The 20,085-nt window shown below is 45.4% G+C and overlaps 1 protein-coding gene across 1 annotated transcript in view; it reads left to right on the top strand.

The window, feature by feature from the left end:
- LOC133773885 (interleukin-2 receptor subunit alpha-like) overlaps positions 1 to 19,765 on the top strand; it is a 44,523-nt gene extending 24,758 nt beyond the window's left edge. Inside the window, exons 2-8 of the mRNA XM_062211433.1 lie at positions 8,184 to 8,372; positions 10,399 to 10,506; positions 12,645 to 12,860; positions 14,687 to 14,758; positions 15,146 to 15,217; positions 16,348 to 16,414; positions 19,727 to 19,765. Coding sequence (XP_062067417.1) covers positions 8,184 to 8,372; positions 10,399 to 10,506; positions 12,645 to 12,860; positions 14,687 to 14,758; positions 15,146 to 15,217; positions 16,348 to 16,414; positions 19,727 to 19,751 — 749 coding nt within the window. The 3' untranslated portion in view covers positions 19,752 to 19,765. The remainder of the gene's footprint in view (positions 1 to 8,183; positions 8,373 to 10,398; positions 10,507 to 12,644; positions 12,861 to 14,686; positions 14,759 to 15,145; positions 15,218 to 16,347; positions 16,415 to 19,726) is intronic.
- The last annotated feature ends 320 nt before the right edge of the window (positions 19,766 to 20,085 follow it).

The following is a 20,085-nucleotide window of genomic DNA, read 5'->3' as shown; positions in this document are numbered from 1 at the left end:
AAAGCAATCAGAGATTTTCTGAAGAGTAATGATAGCTAAACAGCGAATAGAAGAACACTGCAACGGGAATATTTACGCATCATAAACTATGAGAATATTCAAGGAGGAGGAGGCAAGAGGACATTTTTTAAAAGAGATTTATTTATTTGAAAGGCTGAATTACAGAGAGAGAGAGGGAGAGGGAGAGAAAGAGAGAGATCTTCCATTGTTGGTTCACTCCTCAAATGGCCATAAAGGCCCGGGGTGAGCCAGGCCGAAGCCAGGAGCCAGGAACTTCATCCAGGTCTCCCACATGGGCACAGGGGTCCAAGCACTTGGACCATCTTCTGCTACTTTCTCAGATGCATTAGCAGGGATCTGGATGGGAAGTGGAGCAGCCAGGACTCGAACTGGTGCCCATATGGGATGCTGGCAAGGCAGATAGTGGCTCAACCCATTATGCCACAGTGCTGGCCTCAAGAAGAGTTGTTTTTTTTTTTTCATTCATCGCTAAATTTTTTTTATCTTTTATTTAATAAATATAAATTTTCAAAGTACAGCTTATGGATTACAATGGCTTCCCCCCCAATAACTTCCCTCCCACCCGCAACCCTCCCCTTTCCCGCTCGCTCTCCCCTTCCATTCACATCAAGATTCATTTTCAATTCTCTTTATATACTGAAAATCAGTTTAGTATATATAAAGTAAATATTTCAACAGTTTGCCCTCACATAGCAACACAAAGTGAAAAATACTGTTGGAGTACTAGTTATAGCATTAAATCACAGTGTACAGCACATTAATGACAGAGATCCTACATGATATTTTTTTAAAAAATTGATTAATTTTCCATGTAATTTCCAATTTAACACCAAGATTTTTTTTTTCATTTTCAATTATTTTTATATACAGAAGATCGATTCAGTATATACTAGGTAAAGATTTCATCAGTTTGCACCCACACTTAAACACAAAGTGTAAAAATACTGTTTCAGTACTAGTTATAGCATTACTTCACATTGGACAACACATTAAGGACAGATCCCACATGGGACGTAAGTACACAGTGACTCCTGTTGCTGACTTAACAATTTGACACTCTTGTTTATGGTGTCAGTAATCTCCCTAGGCTCTAGTCATGAGTTGCCTAGGCTATGGAAGCCTTTAGGGTTCGCCGAAGAAGAGATTTGTAAAGGCAAAATAAGGAGGATTTTATAAGGTGTTGTGAAAGTTACCTTAGATAGAAGGGTTAATAAAATGGTGGCACCAGCCTGAGGCTGAACAGACAGTTGCTAGGCAGACGACTCTGTGCAAGTATTTTTTGTGTAAGCTTGCCGTGGCCCCTGTGCAGGGCTGTGGATCTGGCAGTCTTCTGTGAATAGTCCTTGTTATATGTGGATGAGAACCCTTGGCATATGCGCAGGAGACCCCTTCCTTCACAGTATTCTGGCCTTATTTATATGTTTGTTTATTTTGGTTAGGGCTTGACGAAAGTGACTCCATTTAGGTCTTGACGACTTTCACAACGTAAATCCAGAACTGTACCAATATTGAGGCGGACATTTGGCCTAGCTGTTAAGATACCACTTGGGACACCTACATCCCATATCAGAGTGCCTTGCTTTGGGGCCTGGCTTCATTTTTTTTAAAAAAAGATTTATTTATTTATTTGAAAGCAGACTTAAGAGAAAAGGGGGAGAGAGAGAGAGAAAGAGAGAGAGAGAGAGAGAGAGAGAGAGAAACTCTTCCATCTAGTGGTTCACTTCCCAAATGGCCGCAACAGCTGGACCTGGGCTGGTCCAAAGCCAGGAGCTTCTTCTGGGTCTCTTGCATGGGTGCAGGATCGCAAGCACTTGGGCCATCTTCTGCTGCTTTCCCAGGTGCATTAGCAGGGAGCTGGATGAGAAGTGGAGCAGCTGAGACTTGAACCAGTGCCCACATGGGATGCCAGCACCACAGACAGTGGCTTTACCTGCTATGCCACAATACTGGTCCCCTGGCTCCATTTGTGATTCCATGTTCCTGCCAACGTGCACTCTGGAAGGCAGCAGGTAATGGCTTAAGTACTTGGGTCCTTCCTGCCCGTGTGGGAGACCTGGATTGAGTTCCTGGCTCTTGACTTCAGCCTGTCATAGTCTGGCCTATTGCTGACATTTGGGGAATGAACCAGCAGATGGCAGATCTTTTTTTCCTCTCTCTGTGCCTCAAAATAAAATAAATAAATAAATAAATAAATAAGTGAATAAATAAGTATAAGTAAATAAATTGGAAAAAGAATTGTACCAGTACTTAAAAATTACAGGGAAGAAAATACTGCCCTTCTCGTTTTCTAAAGACAATTCTGTTTGCTTCCATGCCCATTGCCATAAGAGACAGTGAATGACTAGAACTGAGGGCTGAAAACAGTGGAGGATGGAATGATTTATGTTAAATAGTCGGAGCCACTGATAGAAGCAAGAAGTGGACCTGGAAAGACAGGAACAAGGGTAAAGACAGAGAAAAGGTCCTATTTGCTGAATTTTAAGAAAGAACTAAAATTTTTAGTGCATAAAACTAGAGAATGAGGGCAGCTGCCACACTGGGTCAAAAAAAATTAGATGGGCTGGCATTGTGGCACAGAGAGCTAAACTGCCTCCTGTGATGTGGGCATTCCATATTGGAGCATCAGTTCCAGTCCTGGCTGCTCCCTTTCCAATCCATCTCCCTGTCCATGTGCCTAGGAAAGCAGAAGAAAATGATTGCTCAAAGCTTGGATTCCTGCCATGCACACGGGAGACCAGGATGGAGTTCCTGGCTCCTGGCCCAAGCCTGGCCTAAGTCTGGCCCAAGCCTAGCTATTGTGACCATTTGAGGAGTGAACCAGTGGATAGAAGATCTCTCTCTCTCTCTCTCTTTGAAATAAATAACTATTTTTAAAAGAAGTGATAACGTAGGGACAGGGGATTTAAAGATGTTTTGCTGAGTCATAAGAAATATTGAAGGAAAATTCCCATTAGTATGAACCATCATCATAGAAAATGCGTATTATGAGAAAATTATGTGTAGATTTCAAAAAACTTTGGCACCCAAATAAACATTTTAATTCCATTTTCCATGAACTTCTTGAAATACCTTGAGATTCTTCATTATCCTTCTGAAAGACAAACTATTTTTGGTTGGAGATTTTGTACAGCTGTTGATGTCATCACATTACGCTGAGAAGGGCTGAAGAACATCCCGGCTTCCTCCCAATCAGACTGAAGGAAACACAGCTGCAGTGCCTCCTTTCCCACACATTCTTCCACTTTCGATCTCTAGAACACTCTAGGCGAGGCCTTTCAGGGAAAAGGAGTATAGCCAGTTCTTTACAGGTTACTCAGCTCCAGACCCGGAAGCATTAATGTTTCTAGATTTCAGGAAAGATTCTTTTATAAATGGAAAGTCAGTAGGAGGAGAACTTCCTGAAATTTCCCCTTGTCCCCAAATGACCCCCTCAGACACTCAGGATAATTTATGACTCTGTAAATTTCCAGGGCCTTGTTTAGAGAAACACACCATCATATACTGGAAGAGTTTCTAAGGACACAAATTTGTCTCAAGGACAATTCATCTGCCTTTTTATTATTTGAAAGATGTATCTGTTTATTCGAAAAGCAGAGTAACAGAGAGAGAGACAGACAGACAGACAGACAGGATTTTTCCATCTTATAGTTGACACCCCAAATGCCTGCAACAGCCAGGGCTGGGCCAGGTCAAAGCCAGGAACCAGGATCTCCATCCAGGCCTCCCTAGCCCCAAGCACTTAGGCTATCATCTGCTGCTTCCCCAGGTACACTAGCAAGAAGCTGATCCATCCCAGGCATTCAAATATGGGATGCAGACATCCCGAGAGATGTCTTCATCCACTGTGTCACAACATCTGCCCCCAACTGCCCCTTTTTAAATGTGTATGTTCAGAAATGTTCTTAGCTAGTAGTTGAGAGACCAATTTCCAAATGCATCTGAGGTCATATCCTGACTATTTGTGCCAATAAACAGTGACCAGAGTATTGTTAATTATACTTCTCATTGATTTTTCTAGATGAAAAATTACTTATAAAAATGTATGGAACTGAAATATATAAATCTGATGAACTTTGGTAAACATGTATACCTATTTAATCAATATTGTCATCACCTTCCTGCCTCCCTCCAAGCACTTACAAGGAAATGAAAAACAGGGACAGGCTCTGTGGACAGCAGGTTCAGCTACCACCTGAGATACCTGCACCCCATATTGGAGTGCCTGATTCCAGACCTAGCTTAATTAACTGCTTCCAGTATACAGAATTAACTATATGAGATTTCTGTAGATTGAGCTTACTAAACTTACTAAGTTTTAGTAGCCATTTTGTAGAAGCAATTTTATATAAAACAGCCATCTTTGAACAATGTTCCTTATCTTGAAATCTACTTTCTGACATTAGCAATTCACAATAGTTTTTACTGATTGTCTTTGCATAATCTTTTTCTCTCCTCTTACTGCTAATCTATCATTGTCTTTGCATTTGTAGTGTGCTTTCTTGTAGACAGCAATGTAGTTGAGCCCTGCTGTTTTATCCAATCTGAAGTTTCTTTCACTTTATATTTTTTGTCCATTAGTGTTTAGTTGTAACTACCAGTATAGTTGCCTTCTACCATCTTGCTATCTGTTTCCTAGTTGTCTCATTTGCATTTTTGTCACTTTCTTTCAAGTAACCAAAAAAAAAAAAAGTTAATACTCTATTTTAGTACTCATTTAATACTCTATTTCTATTGCCCTTTTAGCTGTATTTTGCCATACTATTTGGTGGTTTCTCTAGGCTATTCAGAATACATCCTTTGTAGTCAAATTGTACCATTTCATGATATAAAAACTCAAGACAGTAAAATTCCATTCACTCCAGTATATATCCAACAGTTGTTATATATTTTACATATACATATGCAGGAACTCTTTATCCAATACTATTTATTTTAAACCATCATCTTTCAAAGAAATTACAAGGAAAATATGGTCTTTTAATTTTTGTAAATATGTAAAAATATTCTTCATCCTTTCCTGTAGATCTGTGTTTCTAGCTTGCATGGTTTCCCTCCAGCCTGGAGAATTTCCTTTAAGAGTTTCTTTCAATCTACACAAAACGCAGATTCACTGGTGACAGATTCTTTCAGATTTCGTTTATCTGAAATCATTATTTTCACTCTCACTTTTGAACAATATTTTCTCTATGTAGATTCTAGGCTCACAGGCCTTTTTTCTTCTGAATATGATGTATCATTATTTTCTGGTTTCTCTTGCTTCTGTTGAGAAGCCAGCTGTAACTCATCATAGTCCCCTTGTATGCGTCACTTTTCTCTCTGATCTGGTTTTCAGAATTTTGGCTATGAGGTGTCTAGGTGTGGTTTTCTTTACACTTACCTTGCAGAGCGTCTTGGATCTGTAATTCAATGTTTGTCCTAAGAATTTGGAAATTTGGGGCCTTGTTCTTTCAAATGTTTTTTTCTTCTCATGATATCTCTCCTCTCCCTTTGGAATTTCTATTAAATTTATATTAGACTATTATGTGACATTATCCCATGGGCCACTAAGGATCTTTTCAACTTTTTTAAAAAAACCTTTTCCCTGTGTTCATCAGCTTGGATAAGCTCGACCGAGATTTGTCGTCAAGCTATAGTTAAGCTCATTGTTAAACATTATACATTTTGTTCTAGAATTTTCATTTGGTTCTTTTAATAGTCTTCATGTCTCTATGGAGCTTATTGGTTCACTCATTATGACCATTTTCCCTGTAGATCAGCTGTTGGCCATTCTTTTCTAAAAGGGCCAGAGTAAATATTTTAGATGAGGAAGCTCTACATTCTCTGTGGCAACTACTCAGCTCTGCCATTATAGCAGAAATGTCTACAAATGGTCACGACTTTGTTTATAAGAATAAATGGCAGCTTGGGGCTGGAGTCGTGGTGCAGTGGATTAAGCTACCGCCTGTGAAGCCAAGATCCTGTATATGAGTGTCAGTTCAAGTTCTGGCTGCTCCACTTCCAATCCATCTCCCTGCTAATGTGTCTGGGAAAGCAGTGGAAGATGGACTCAGTGCCTTAGTCCTGCCACCCAAGTGCGAGAGGAGACCCAGCTGGAGCTCCAGGCTCCTGGCTTTGGCCTGGCCCAACCCCCACCCTTGTGGCCATTTGGGGAGTGAACCAGTGGATGGAAGTCCTTTCTCTTCCTCAGTCTTTAATTCTGCTTTTCAAACAAATGAAAAATCTTTAAAAAACAAATAAATAAATGTCAGCCTCTCTGTAGGCTGTGGTTTGCTGTCCCTCGTTTTAAATCATTGAGCACAATGGCTTTAAACTCCTTTCTTGGTAACCTGGAGGATTTTCGGGTCTGTAAATATCGACTATGTTTTTAGGTGGGAAGTATTTTTCTGTTTCTTCACGTGCCTAGAAATTTTTTATAACTTGCTCAGCATTATGAATTATACATTAGAGAGTGTCACAGAGAATTTGGATTGTGGTGTCCTTTGAAGAGTCAAGGGTTTTGTTTTTGTTGGTGTTTCCAGCAGACAGACAAGTTTGTACCCAGTTACTCTGTCAAGGCTAGCAGCAAAAGTCCTCATTGGTTTTTCTCATTATTATTATTATCCAAATCTTGTTTTAGCAACAGATTAACCTTCTGGCACTTAAAACATTTGTTGGTGTTAACATAAGTACCAGCAAATTGCACTGATAATGCAGACAGCGGGCAGAGAGAGAGAGAGAGAGAATGATGATGACCTTTTCCAAGAGTTAAAGGTTAAGGTAAACTTGAGCCTGGTCTCTCTCTGAATTTCCATTCTCTTTTTCCGACAATGAAAAATAATGAAGGCAGAAAAACTAGCAGTAACTATATACCTATATTTGCCGGCACTCTGCAACTTAACCTAGTGTGCTATCTCACCATCAAATCTGTAAAATTGTGATTACTACACCCGTTTTACAGAAAAGGAAACTGCCCCCAGGAGGAGTGAAAACAATAAGGCTACGTAGCTAGTAAGCTGATAAAGCAAGAATCTAGAAACCCATCTTTCCTCCGCTTGTCACCATTCTGCCTTTCCTGACTTACAATGATTATCAGAATTTATTGAACTTCCTGTTACCTGTTCTACTGTAATTGCTGGCCCACTGGACTCATGCAAATTGCTTTTGTTCGGCCCCTTCTTGGTTAGAGCGGGGCCAAGCTGTCCAAGTCCTACCCACCTTCGGTTCTTGGGGGGGAATCAGAAGAGTCTCCATGGTTGAGAAGCTGCTGGGCAGGGTCAAAGGGCACAGAGAAGCTTCCCTCCAACAAAAAGATGTCCCCATGGATGGCATGCTCACTGAGGGAGGCCTGTGTTTTCCCAGCTTTTCCTGTCCTGCCTCCCCCATCCACGTGATTAGGAGGGAGGGACAACAGATTGATAGAGACATTTACAGAGAGAAACGCGTGTGCTCAGCCCCTTGCTGGGGGATGCACTGGCCCCCCGAGGACTCTGCCAGCTAGAAGACCACCACCAGAGGAGGTGCCAGCTTTTATACCCTTGGAATACTGTGCCTAAATAAATGTTTTCCTTTGTCAAGTTAGCCTGCCCCGAGTATTTCACTGGAGTAGGGAAAAGCTGACGTCTATGGCCATCCTGGCATGACACGGCAGCTGGTGCACTCAGAGGCCAGCAGGTGGCTGGGAAACACACATCTGCTACTTTCAGCTGCTCTCAGATATTGAGCAAAAGCACTTTATGTACATTTCTCAAAGTGTGGTACAGAAGCGTTCATTAGAGAATGCCTGGCAGTCCTTATTTCTGAAAAGCATTTCACACACACGCTTTGCTTCCCTCACATGAATTCCCACGGCGTTCCTCAAATTCCTGGCGCTCATCTCTCCCTATGCTTGTTCGACAGGAAGCACACTCAGAAGAAAAGCTCGCTGCTTTGTGCACACATTTGATTTGAGCTGTTCGGTACGTGGCAGAGGAACTTGGTTTGAACTCAACTTTTGAGCCACCTCTGATGCAAAGGTTTCCTAAGAAAGACCATTAGCAGACTCAGTTCTTTTCTAGGAAAATGTAGCGCATATACAAATTCACTTTAAAAATGAAGAAATATGTGATTACGTTGCCCGCGATGAGACCCGTACCTGTGTGACTGGGACTTCCCGAGCTCCCGACATGCTTCTCTTTCCTTCGCAGACTTCTGTGACGATCCGCCACAGCTCAGCAAAGCCACCTTCAGGGCCCTCGCCTACAAGATCGGCACCATGTTAACCTGTGACTGCGAGGTTGGCTTCCGCCGAGTTAAATACGGGTCATCCTACATGCGTTGTACAGGAAACTCCAGCCACTCTTTCTGGGACAACAAATGTCAATGCACAAGCAATTGTAAGTCGTTCCTTTTGTCACGACCTGAGTCCAGCTTTCATTTACTCCGTCCTATAAGCAAATAGTAGCCTGCTCAATCTACAGAGTACGTGGTTTCAGTGGTTTCTAGAATATTCACCCATCAAACAAATATTTAATGAGTGTCTACCAGTTCTAAGAATGGTTCTAGGCACCGGGGATATAATCAGCCACACCCAAGGTGAATTTAAATTTCCTTTGGGGTGTAGTTGGGGGTGGGGGTGATAGATATTGCACTAAACAATTAAAAACAACTCTAGTTCACAATATTATGAATGTGTTTAATGTCATGGAGTTGTACACTTAATATGGTTAATATGGTAAATTTTTTGTTATACATATTATATAAAAATATTTCATGAGAAATATTCTTCATGGAAGAATCTTCACTTCCCATAAGGCTGAACATACTCTCCTGTTTGCTTATTTGTTTTCTGATTTCTAAAGCTCACACATCATTTTGGGTTGGGGGAAGGCAGCATTGTCAAGGAAAGTATTGCCAGTCCAGTGTCAGGAACCAGTGTCCAGAGCACCAGGAATGTCCTGCAAGAGACTGGGATACTGGGTGTGGAGGGGTGAGGAGGATGAGGAGCCCACAGAGATCAGACTGTTATTGGGTAACACTACAAATCAGCCTAAGGGAGAAAGAGAAGGTTATTCTCATTGCATCTCTTCATTTCTGGACATCAAACATAGCTTGAGAGTCTGGTGGCTCCCAGTATCACATGTGAGCTAAGTTCCCCAAACTGCACTGGTCCTGGTGAGGAAAGCTGAGATGGCAGAGCCACTGCTGGAGCGTTTGCTGGGGCCGGGCCTCCCTGCAGTGCAATTTGAAGTCAAAGTCCCCCGAATGCTCCCTGTGCCTAAGTTGATCTGGTCTTGTGACTTCCGCAGTTGGACATGGTTCCTCTAGCTCCAAGCCTGCCTTACACAGCCCTTTTCCCTGTCCACTCTGTGATATCAGAATGCGAACAGTGGTGGGCTCATTCATCTTTTTTTTTTTTCTTAATTTGACAGATATAGACAGTGAGAGAGAGAGACAGAGAGAAAGCTCCTCCCTCCGTCAGTTCATTCCCGAAATGGACGCTATGGCCGGCACTGCACCGATCCAAAGCCAGGAGCCAGGTGCCTCTTCCTGGTCTCCCACACAGGTGCAGGGGCCCAAGCACTTGGGCCATCCTCCACTGCCTTCCTGGGCCACAGCAGAGAGCTGGACTGGAAGAGGAGCAACCGGGACTAGAACCCGGCACCCATATGGGATGCCGGTCTGCAGGCGGAGGATTAACCAAGTGAGCCACGGCACCGGCCCCCTCATTCATCTTCTTATCCCTTAACTCTACAGATGGTGTCAGCTGGCATGTCTCAGTGTCATGTGTTCCACCAATCTATGTCTGGAGACTAAAGTTTGAACCCCATGGCTCTGTTAAAGCACCTCACTGTCATTCCCCACCCCCAGGGAGCCCTTCCTTTATTCTAAGCTGGGATTCTGAACCCACCCCCCAGGGGTGCTCACACGCAAGCCATCCATCTACTCCACCATAGAGGCAGGTGTTACAGAAGTTTTCTTTAAGATTGTTTCTTTCTATCTTCGAGAGTTCTGAACTGCTTTAGGAGAGCTCCGGATTCAGAACTCCTAACTACCGTCACACATGCACACACAATATTGACAGAATTGAGGGCAAGAAAGAAGTCCCTTTAGATGAGACGCACATAGAAAAGATCTCCCACCAGAAAATGGGTTCGTTTCTTTCAGAAATGTGTAGTAGACAAGGTCATCGAGAATGTGTAGAAGACAACGTCATCGAGCACATGAAAGCAGAGAGGCCAGGGCTGCCCGGCCGGGTCTGGTAGGCATCACCCAAGGGGAGGGCTCACCCACAGTTTACCTTTGTACCCTAGCACCCGGGCATTGCCGGGCACATGGCAGGCACTAGAAGGATTTTCTTCCGGAGTAAATGAATGGTGTCTTCTAGTTGAAGCATTTGTGAAGCTATTTCATCCCACACAGCTCTTAGGAATCCAGAAAATGTTACAACTCAACCTGAAGAACAGACAGAAGGAAAAACCACAGAAATGCAAAGTCAAATGGAGCCTGAGGACCACGTGGACCTTCCAGGTAAGAGGTGACTTGCAACAGCTGTCCTCTGACTGACTCCTGGGAGCCAACCCTTCCCTTGCACCTGCATGATGGTGCTCCCCCAGGAGAAAAGTCTGTGCCCCGCATGCACAGCCACGAGCATTTCCTTCTCTTCTCAGAGATCTTGTGCACAAGAACTACTGCTGTTTGCTCAGCAACTCAAACCACGGTTAGAGCACCCAACCTGGCTCTGCTTTGGGAACTGTCTAAATAGAACTCAGCTATTCAATTTAATTCAAAAGCATGTGTTGGGATTATGTGCCAGGCACTGCCAACCAAAATGCAAACATGTACAGGACAGCCGTCCCTGACCTCAAGGAAATCCATGCTATTTTCATCCTAAGTATGATGACAAGTTGCAAACAAAACAATGTATGATAAAGTATTTTTTTAAAACAGGATGGGGCTGTAAAATGGGCTGGTGGTTCTTCAACCTCCAGACAAGCACCTCCTAGTTAACAGAGTGTACATGACTGCCCACAGCTTGTCCAAATGAAAGATGCTACAGTTAAGTCACAATGATAGGAAGTACCAGAGCCTGCTAGGAACGCCTGAGCTTTTGGGGAAACCAACTGACCTTAGAAGAACCCCGTAGTCCTTGCTAATTTTAGAATCTTATGAGTAGCTTTATCATTTCTTCTTTTTTTCTTTTGAAAGGCAGAGTAGACAGTGAGAGAGAGAGAGACAGAGAGAAAGGACTTCCTTTTTGCCGTTGGTTCAACTTCCAATGGCCGCTGCGGCCAGCGCATCACGCTGGTCTGAAGCCAGGAGCCAGATGCTTCTCCTGGTCTCCCATGCGGATGCAGGGCCCAAGCACTTGGGCCATCCTCCACTGCCTTCCCGGGCCACAGCAGAGAGCTGGCCTGGAAGAGGGGCAACTGGGATAGAATCCGGCGCCCCAACCAGGACTAGAACCCGGTGTGCCAGCGCCGCAAGGCAGAGGATTAGCCTGTTGAGCCACGGTGCCGGCCAGCTTTATCATTTCATATATAATTTCATTTGAACCTCACAACGCAATGAGTCAGGAAGAAGGGAGGATTAGTTCAAGTTACTAAAGCAACAAGACACAGAGAACTTTAAAGACTCATGTGATGAGATGGGTGTTTAGCTTAGCAGTTAAGACACCACTTGGGATGCCCATGCCCCATATTTGAGTGCCTAGGTTTCAGTCCTGGCTCCATCCTCAATCACCACCGCCCAAACCTGGAAATTAAATAAATTATTAAATAAATCTATAAATAAACTAACACATAATAGGACTGGAGTAAAACTTCAGCCCTCTTGAATTAGATGAGGGATATTTCTACTAATTACTTATTTTGAAATAGTTTGCATTCATTTACAATTTCTTTTATTTAAAAAAAATTTAGGGGCATTGTTGCGTCATCATGTTTTTATCCCTTTCCCCTCCAACGTTGTCCTGGAATGGTGTTTGTGTTGCTGTCTCCCCCATCTTACCTCCCCTTGTCCCCACCCACAATTACTGAAAGGGTTTTGAAGAGCTCAGAGTTTCTTGTGCTTACTCAAGAGATCAAAAGCTAGCTCTGGCCGAGGGATATTTTGCCAATTGCCTTAGTTTGGACGCTTTCATCTGAAAGAAGCAAATCCAGTTCAAACAAAGTTCAGGCAGTCACGGATGGTGACTGTAAAACAACACTTTTTTTTATGAGATGAAGACACAAGAGCACTCATTCTTTTCAAGGTGCTACACGACAGAAGACAGCTCAGCGTCTGCACTCAAGCTTCCTGCTCACACAGGTTACTGGTAGAGATCATATTGGGTGCCCAGGGCGGCAGAGAGTCTGGAAGCACAATTTCACAATCAGTTTCACGGTCTGAGCCTGGAGGGTACATGCAGTTCCACAGGTCCAGACCAGGGCCAGAGGTTAGAGAATTTTGAGATGAAGTCGGAACAGAACATGATCTCTGAGGGCCAGATCAGTCAGGGCCTGGGTTGTAGTCAGGAGGAGTGGAACATTACTGGGCATGGGGGGGTTTTCGGAGGTTTTGACAGGGCTCCTGGGGACCCAGCTTACTCATGGACCATGCACCATTCCTAGCAAGAAGCTGCCTTGGTTCACTCACATCGCCTTCCGAATTCTCTTCCCGCCTCCCAGGTCACTGCAAGGAGCCTCCACCTTGGGAACATGAAGCTAAGAAGAGAATTTATCATTTTGTCGTGGGGCAGACAGTTCACTACCAGTGCGTCCAAGGATTCCGGGCCCTCCAGAGGCATCCGGCCGTGAGTGTCTGCAAAATGGCCTGTGAAAAAACAAGCTGGACCCTGCCCCTGCTCACCTGTGCAGAGGAAAGCCAGCACCATCAGTTTCCAGGTAGGTGGGCTCCTTCTTGGTCCACTACGTTGTTGTTCTCCATGGAGCCGACCAGGATAAGCTCCCTGACTCTACCTGCTATGTGACCTAGGGCAAGCCTCTTGACCTCCTGGACCTCAGTTTTGTTCTTGTTATAAGCAAACAAACAGGGGGACCGGTGTTGTGGCATAGCTGCTTTAAGCCCCTGCCTGTGACGCCGACTTCCCATATGGAGAACCAGCTGCTCCACTTCTGACCCAAGTCCCTGCTAATGTGCCTGGGAAAGCAGCGGGAGATGGCTTAAGTCCTTGGACCCCTGCACCCACATCAGATCCAGAAAAATCTCCTGTTTCCTGGCTTTAGATTGGTCCAGCTCTGGCCACTGCGACCATTTGGGGAATGATCCAGCAGATGGAAGATTCTTCTCTCTCTCTCTCTCTCTGTAACTCAACTTTGCAAATTAATTTTTTAAAAAAAATCTAAAACCAAAACAAGACAAAAAAAGATGGATAAACCTTAAGGTCCTCTTCACTTAAGGACCCCTGTACCCAAGGGGGATAGTGGGAGACAGAAGAGGAAGAAAGACCTCTTGAGTGCTCCAGAGCACCCTGGATGCTGCCTCAAAGCATCCATGTGCTACCCCTTTCCTTGTTGATCCTGAAATTTCACTACTTCCTCTAAGCTACCAAAAGAGGAAGTCTAGCCACCCACCCACTTGTGTCTTCCATCTACCGGTGTGTGTTGTAAATCTATCATTTTTATGCTGCTCTGTGGTTATCATGCTCCTTCCCCTTGTATAATTCCCTACCTGTGCACTCATAAAAATGTGCAGGGAAGGAGCCTACTCAAGTATGTGTACACACTCATGCTCTTGCACACATGCAACCCCCCTAGGCTATCTTCTGCTATCAGCACTCTGAAATCTTATTTCTACAGTCAGAGTTCTCACCCTGAGCCCTAAGTCCCTTTTTCCTTGCCCTCCCCTCCATTTCCCGTGCCCTGTGAGTTCCTCTTGGGTTCTCTGGGCTGTAGTTCCTTCCCCAGAGCCGGCCCACCATGAGCCACATGGATTGTCCAAGTGTGCCAATGACTTCGTTTGTCAGAGGCTGAAAAGGCAGGGTCCCTGAGGTCACTAACCACAGCCAGGAGGCATGGAGAACTGCCCAGGCAGAAAAGGCTACCCCTCTGTGTGTTTCTACTTCATTTGGTGGTTCAATGCTATCGTTTGCTTTATTTTCATCTACTCAAGAGGCAGCATGAGAAAGAGATATCTATTGTCTGATGGTTCACTCCCCAAATACTTGCAATAGCCAGGGCTGGGCCAGACTGAAGCCAAGTGCCAGGTATTCCATCCGCATCTCCCCTAGGGGTGGCAGGGACCCATATCCTTGAGCCATTATCTGCTGCTTCCCAAGGGCATTCGTAGGAAACTGGATCAGAAGCAGAGGTGCCAGAACTCAATACCCGCACTCTTATGGGATGCAGGTGTCCCAAGCAGCAGCTTAACCTGCTGAGCCACAGTGTTTGCATTATCATGACCCATTTTCAAGTCGCAGATGGGATCCAGGACTGCGTTTAGGATGCCTAGGGTAAAAAAGAGTTGCTCGGTTTCACGAACAGCCAGGGCCAGGGTTAGAATTCCCGCTCACCTGCTCTGCTGAGGCTACTCAACCACTTCCTACTGGTCCTGAGGCAGAATGTGTGGTGTGGTCTCCCAAAGATATACCCGAACTAGGGTTTATGCTTCAGCAGGTGTACCTGGAGCCGTCTGTGGAGGACAAGCTGGGGAGGAAGGGAGACTCCCATCTCCCCATTTGGCTTCATAAGCATCACTTACTCTCTTGTAGGTGAAGAAGAGCCTCAAGCAAGCATGGATGCCCCTCCTGAGAGCAAGACTTCCTGCCCTGTCACCACAACAGGTGCCTGAGAGTTTCCATGGAGACAGACACTCACCATTCAAGCCTCCTCGGGAAAGGGCACACGTCTGGCTGCAGGCCTCTGCAGCAGATGGGCAGTGGAGGGTGGATGAGCCCACTCCAGCAGCATCCCCTCTCCTCCAGAGCAGGGACTTGGCACTCATCACCCCACATGCCCCAAAGCCAGAGTCCGAAGGACAAAACGCAGGACCAAGACCGGCCGCTGCTAACACAACAGTGTAACGCTGGCCCTGTTCCCCTCTCCTCCCACATCTCTTCCACTTGTCCCCAAGTTTCCCATCCATTGAGAAGGCATCACTCTCTCCAGCCTCATGTGGTCCCGTATTTGGCATACATTGAGAGTATTTCTCGCCCTTCTCTTTGCCACAGATTTTCAGAAGCATACAGAAGTGGCTACCACCGTGGAGACGTTGCTATTCACAGAGGAGTATCAGATAGCAGGTGAGTGGGCTCGCTTGCCTTGTGGACAAAATGACATGTGCCAGGTGGGCTTCAGTGACTGCCTCCTTAATGCTCATACTATTGGAGGGGCAAAGATGAATCCAGAGAACAACATTAGTCAAAATGCTATGAATCACCTCTAGGGTGCTGCGAGCTGTGTCTCAAACCAGCCCCAACCCATCCTCCATGAGCTGACCTTCAAGGACAGCATTCTACGGCTGAGAGAGGGGAGTGAGGCCAGGCAGGAGGGAGGAGCGGAGAGGAGAGGCAGTAGAACCCGCCAGGGAGCAAACATGCTCCACTAGCACTCTGTGTTTCCTTGGGGTGAGGGAGAATCACTACATCTGCCTGAATCAATAAGTAAGTGACTTCAGGACCCCAGCAAGGCAGCATTTAGAAAAGAAGAATGCATTTAGGGGATGCGAATGGGTTTAGCATCATCTTCATACTTCTCCATGTCTTTACCAGACACAGGCCTCCCCAAGGAGAGCCCTAGCTTCTGCACCCTCCTGCATTCCTGGTCTCCGTCTGCTCCCCCAGAGAGAACAGAACCTCCTGGGGAGGGGCACTATCTCTTCTCTCTCTCTCTCTCTTTTTTTTTTTAAAGATTTTTATTTATTTATTTATTTGAGAGATAGAGTTACAAGAAAGGTCTTCCTTCGGTTGGTTCACTCCCCAATTGGCCACAATGGCCGGAACTGTGCCAACTGGAAACCAGGAGCCAGGTGTTTCTTCCTGGTCTCCCATGCAGGTGCAGGGGCCCAAGGACTTGGGCCATCTTCTACTGATTTCCCAGGCCATAGCGGAGAGCTGGATGGGAAGAGGAGCAGCCGGGACTAGAACCAGCGTCCATATAGGATGCCAGCACCGCAGGCGGAGGATTAACCTATTGTGCCATGGCACCGGCCCCGTATCTCTTCTCTTTAGTCAAAGGCCAGCCTTGCACACATCCCTCAGCCCTGTCCAGCTTCCTTGAGCCTCCCAAATAGCTCCTCTGCAGAGCCTGCAGTGTTTCCCTCGGCAGGAAGCCCTGGCTCACCTAGGGGACTTGCCCGGCCTGCTCTGTGGACCAGCGCCAGGTGGCCGCCATGTCCAGGCACCCCTTTGCTGAACTCCCTCTCTGTCGACAGTGGCCGGCTGTGGATTCCTGCTCATCAGCGTCCTCCTTCTGAGCGTGCTCAGCTGGCAACGGAAATGGTGAGTCCCACGTGGTCAGGGAAGCCCTTCCTCAAAGGCCAGGACAGGCAAAGCACCTCCAGGTTGGGCCCCAGCACAGCAGCATCAGCTATCAGCGGGGACCTTGTACTAGGCCAGCCAGGAAGGAAGAAAGTAAAACCATTTCATAGAAGAGGCAAGTTCTTGTTGAGAAAGGCCAGTTCCTGCCTCCCTTTAAGGGTCGATTGTGAAACTCTCCACATCACTCTCTTAACTCCAGGGCATCTCCTATCCCTGCCAGGTTGGACTAAACTCCACAGTCCGATGCTGAGAAGACAGGGATCCAGCCCCATAAAACTGAAGCCCTTCTCCCGTAGTTTACCTAGCCAAAGAGGAAAAAAAAATGAGCTGTCTTCCAACGTGACTCTGGTCATCAGGCCACAGTGTACTCCTGATTTTCCTTATGTGAATGGAAAAGTACAAATGATTGCAATGCAAATCGTAAGCCCTCCAGGGATTTCGTGTTAGGGATTACCCCTAACCCTGGCAGTTCAGCCACTTACATAAAGTATGGTTTCAGGATTACCTGAGATGAAGTCTGTGAGTGCCCAACATACTATCACAGGCACACAAAAGTTCTTAGAGCTTCTCTTTTGTTCAAGTTGAATAGCTGACGGGCCTTAAATTGATAGCTCAAAGACCAATTGTCGTGAGACACAGAGAGCAAGGCTTTCTGGAGGTGTGATAGCTCAGAATCTATGTTGTGAAATAAAGAACTCTCCAAAGGTATAGGAGTTCCACAGGTCTTCCAGAATTACAGCCTTCAAGAACGCTCAAACTTAAGTCTCAAAATGACAAGGAGCTTGTCTAGAATCTTGTCTCTTTGAATCATCTGATTGCGCCCTCTTTTGGCCAAACAGAAATCTGCATTTGAATTACTAAAAGTTCATTTCTCAGTCAGAGATTTTGTTTTTTTTTTAAATTTGCTTTTGTTTGTTTGTTATTTTGAGCAGTTACTAGGAGCCAGGGATGTGCTATAGCAGGTTCATATCAGCTAAATTTTCAAGAACATTATTAACCGGTTTTTAAGCACGGTTATCAATAAAAGTATATGAATTTACAATTAAATAAATTATATTAAAACACAGGCAAAGATACACAATACTAATCACTTCCTCATTATTTCACCACATTTTGCTATAACCTTTGTTCTCAGGATTATCTACATCTGTGATATGTGTTCACATATTATGGGAATAGTCTGTGCTGGTGTGCTAGTGTGTATCCCTTCTCAACGCTATGTTCGGTAATTTCCAGCTACAAATTGGCAGCTGGAAACTTGGAATGGTTAGAGAATTTATAAATCTATAAAGTGACATTTTTATAAATTTATAAAGTGAAAATAGGCAGCTGACTGCAGAGAGCTGGCTGTTAAACATTACCAGCATGCCTCTGCTCGGAGCCTGGCTCTACGGGAGCTCTGCGCAAGGTAGGAAGTAACCAGATGTTTCTGTGAGCTAAGAAAGGTTTGGGAAGACTCTAAGACCACACTGGCCAACAGAGCAACACTAGCCACAGATAATACTTAAGCTTAAACTTAAGTAAATTAAATGCCATTAGAAATTTAGTTCCGGCCGGCGCCGAGGCTCAACAGGCTAATCCTCCGCCTTGCGGCGCCAGCACACCGGGTTCTAGTCCCGGTTGGGGCACCGATCCTGTCCCGGTTGCCCCTCTTCCAGGCCAGCTCTCTGCTGTGGCTAGGGAGTGCAGTGGAGGATGGCCCAAGTGCTTGGGTCCTGCACCCCATGGGAGACCAGGAGAAGCACCTGGCTCCTGCCATCGGAACAGCGCGGTGCGCGGGCCGCAGCGTGCTACCGCGGTGGCCATTGGAGGGTGAACCAACGGCAAAAGGAAGACCTTTCTCTCTGTCTCTCTCTCTCACTGTCCACTCTGCCTGTCAAAAAAAAAAAAAAAAAAAAAAAAGAAAGAAATTTAGTTCCATGGGTGCACTAATCAGATTTCAAATGTTCACAGGCTACTCTATGGCTACCTTAGCAGACAACACAAATTTCCACGATCCCACAAAGTTCTATAGGACAGTAGGAGTCTTCAGCTCAGGCAAATCACTCAACACCATCCATTGCCATTACTATTCCCATTCGGCAGCTCTTGTCCTTCGTAGAGTTGGAAGAAGCTTACAGAACACCTGCTAAGTGCCAAGCATTGCAGCTGGGCCCAAAGATGAACGCAACATGCTCTTAGGAGCTTAGAGACTAGTGGAAATGGGGAAAGAAAAAGAACAACTGACTTGAAATAGAAATTGTGAAAGCTCAAGATCAAGGGCTTCCCTTAGGGGCAAAGAGAACAGACACTTAGCCCCACACGGGAGTTCAAAAAGGCTTTCAGAGCTGATGGTGCCTGAATTGCCCAAGGCTGAGGAAACGCTGGCAGGAAAGGGCTTCCCCGCAGAGGCAGAAGGAGGAGAAGTTAGGAAGTGTGAAATCGCATGATAATGTGTTTGGGAGAAGCCAGCAGTTCAGAACAGCACAGATAGGGATGGACAGAGACCAACTTATGGAGGCTATGGCTAGATGAGGGAGCTTGGCCTGTATCCTGAAGGCGACAGGGGACCACAGAATGCCTTACTTGTGAGACCAGTGGTCTGACTACAGTGGATTTTTGGTGGGTAGTCCAGGTGGCAATCTGATTACATTACCAGGGGATGGATTCTCGCAGGAGATGGTGACAGCTTGAACTAGGCCAGTGGACAGAAGTTTAAAGAGGAGGAAAAGGATCACAATATAACACAAAAGGGGGCAGATGATCAGCATGTGTTGCTGAGTGAAAGTGAGGGTGAAGGAAGAGGGATGAGTTAGAGGTGCCCCCCCCCCCCCCCCCCCGCCGCCCAGGTTTAATGTGTGTTATTGTGAGACTCTGTGCAATGGAATTTCAAGTGAGGCTCCCAAGTAATATATTTCTTGGACATTAGCCACAAAGCTGAGCCCATCCTGTAGTTTGTTCCCTCAGACCCACTCAGTCTCCACATGCAAAACCAGTCAGCCCTGGAGTAGACAGGGAACTGGGAAGATCTTCTTGGGCTTTTTTTCATACCCACTGACTGAGCAATGAATGAGATCATCATGCTGTAAGACCATAAAGCAGAGGTGAGGAATGGGCACCAGTCTGGGCCTTCAGAGAGGCAGAGAGGCCTGAGGTCACACTTTATCATGTGGGGTAGAAAGCTAGCAGGTCAATTGGGATTAATGTTGAATGACCTGAAAACATTGGTTTAGGGTGTAGACCACATTTTTCTTGGTCCAGTATTACACCTATGACTTAATTATATCACTACAGGAAGAAGAGTAGAAGAACAATCTAGAAAAGAGTGGCAAGAAGACAAGAACAGTCAAAGAAGTTATGAAGCACAAGCAAAATCCAAGATGTTAAACACTCACCCAACAGGCATCTCTGTGATTCCTTGAATTTTGGAAAGCTCTGAGGTCATATCATAGGACACAGGGCAACTGCTATCAAAGAGTGAGCTCTACTACTTCTAAGCAGAAATTCTAAGGTCTTTGAAGGAGAAGGGAGGAACAACCAGAATGCTCTGTCTTATTTTCATGAATATGTGTTTATCAGAGCTTGAATGGTATGGAACTCTCCATGCCACATACAATGTAAAGAAAAGTAGCTTTATGCCAATTTCATCCAAC

Source organism: Lepus europaeus, chromosome 14 (assembly GCF_033115175.1).
Source record: "Lepus europaeus isolate LE1 chromosome 14, mLepTim1.pri, whole genome shotgun sequence".
Classification (NCBI taxonomy): domain Eukaryota; kingdom Metazoa; phylum Chordata; class Mammalia; order Lagomorpha; family Leporidae; genus Lepus; species Lepus europaeus.
This window is presented reverse-complemented; position numbering and strand designations above follow the sequence as displayed.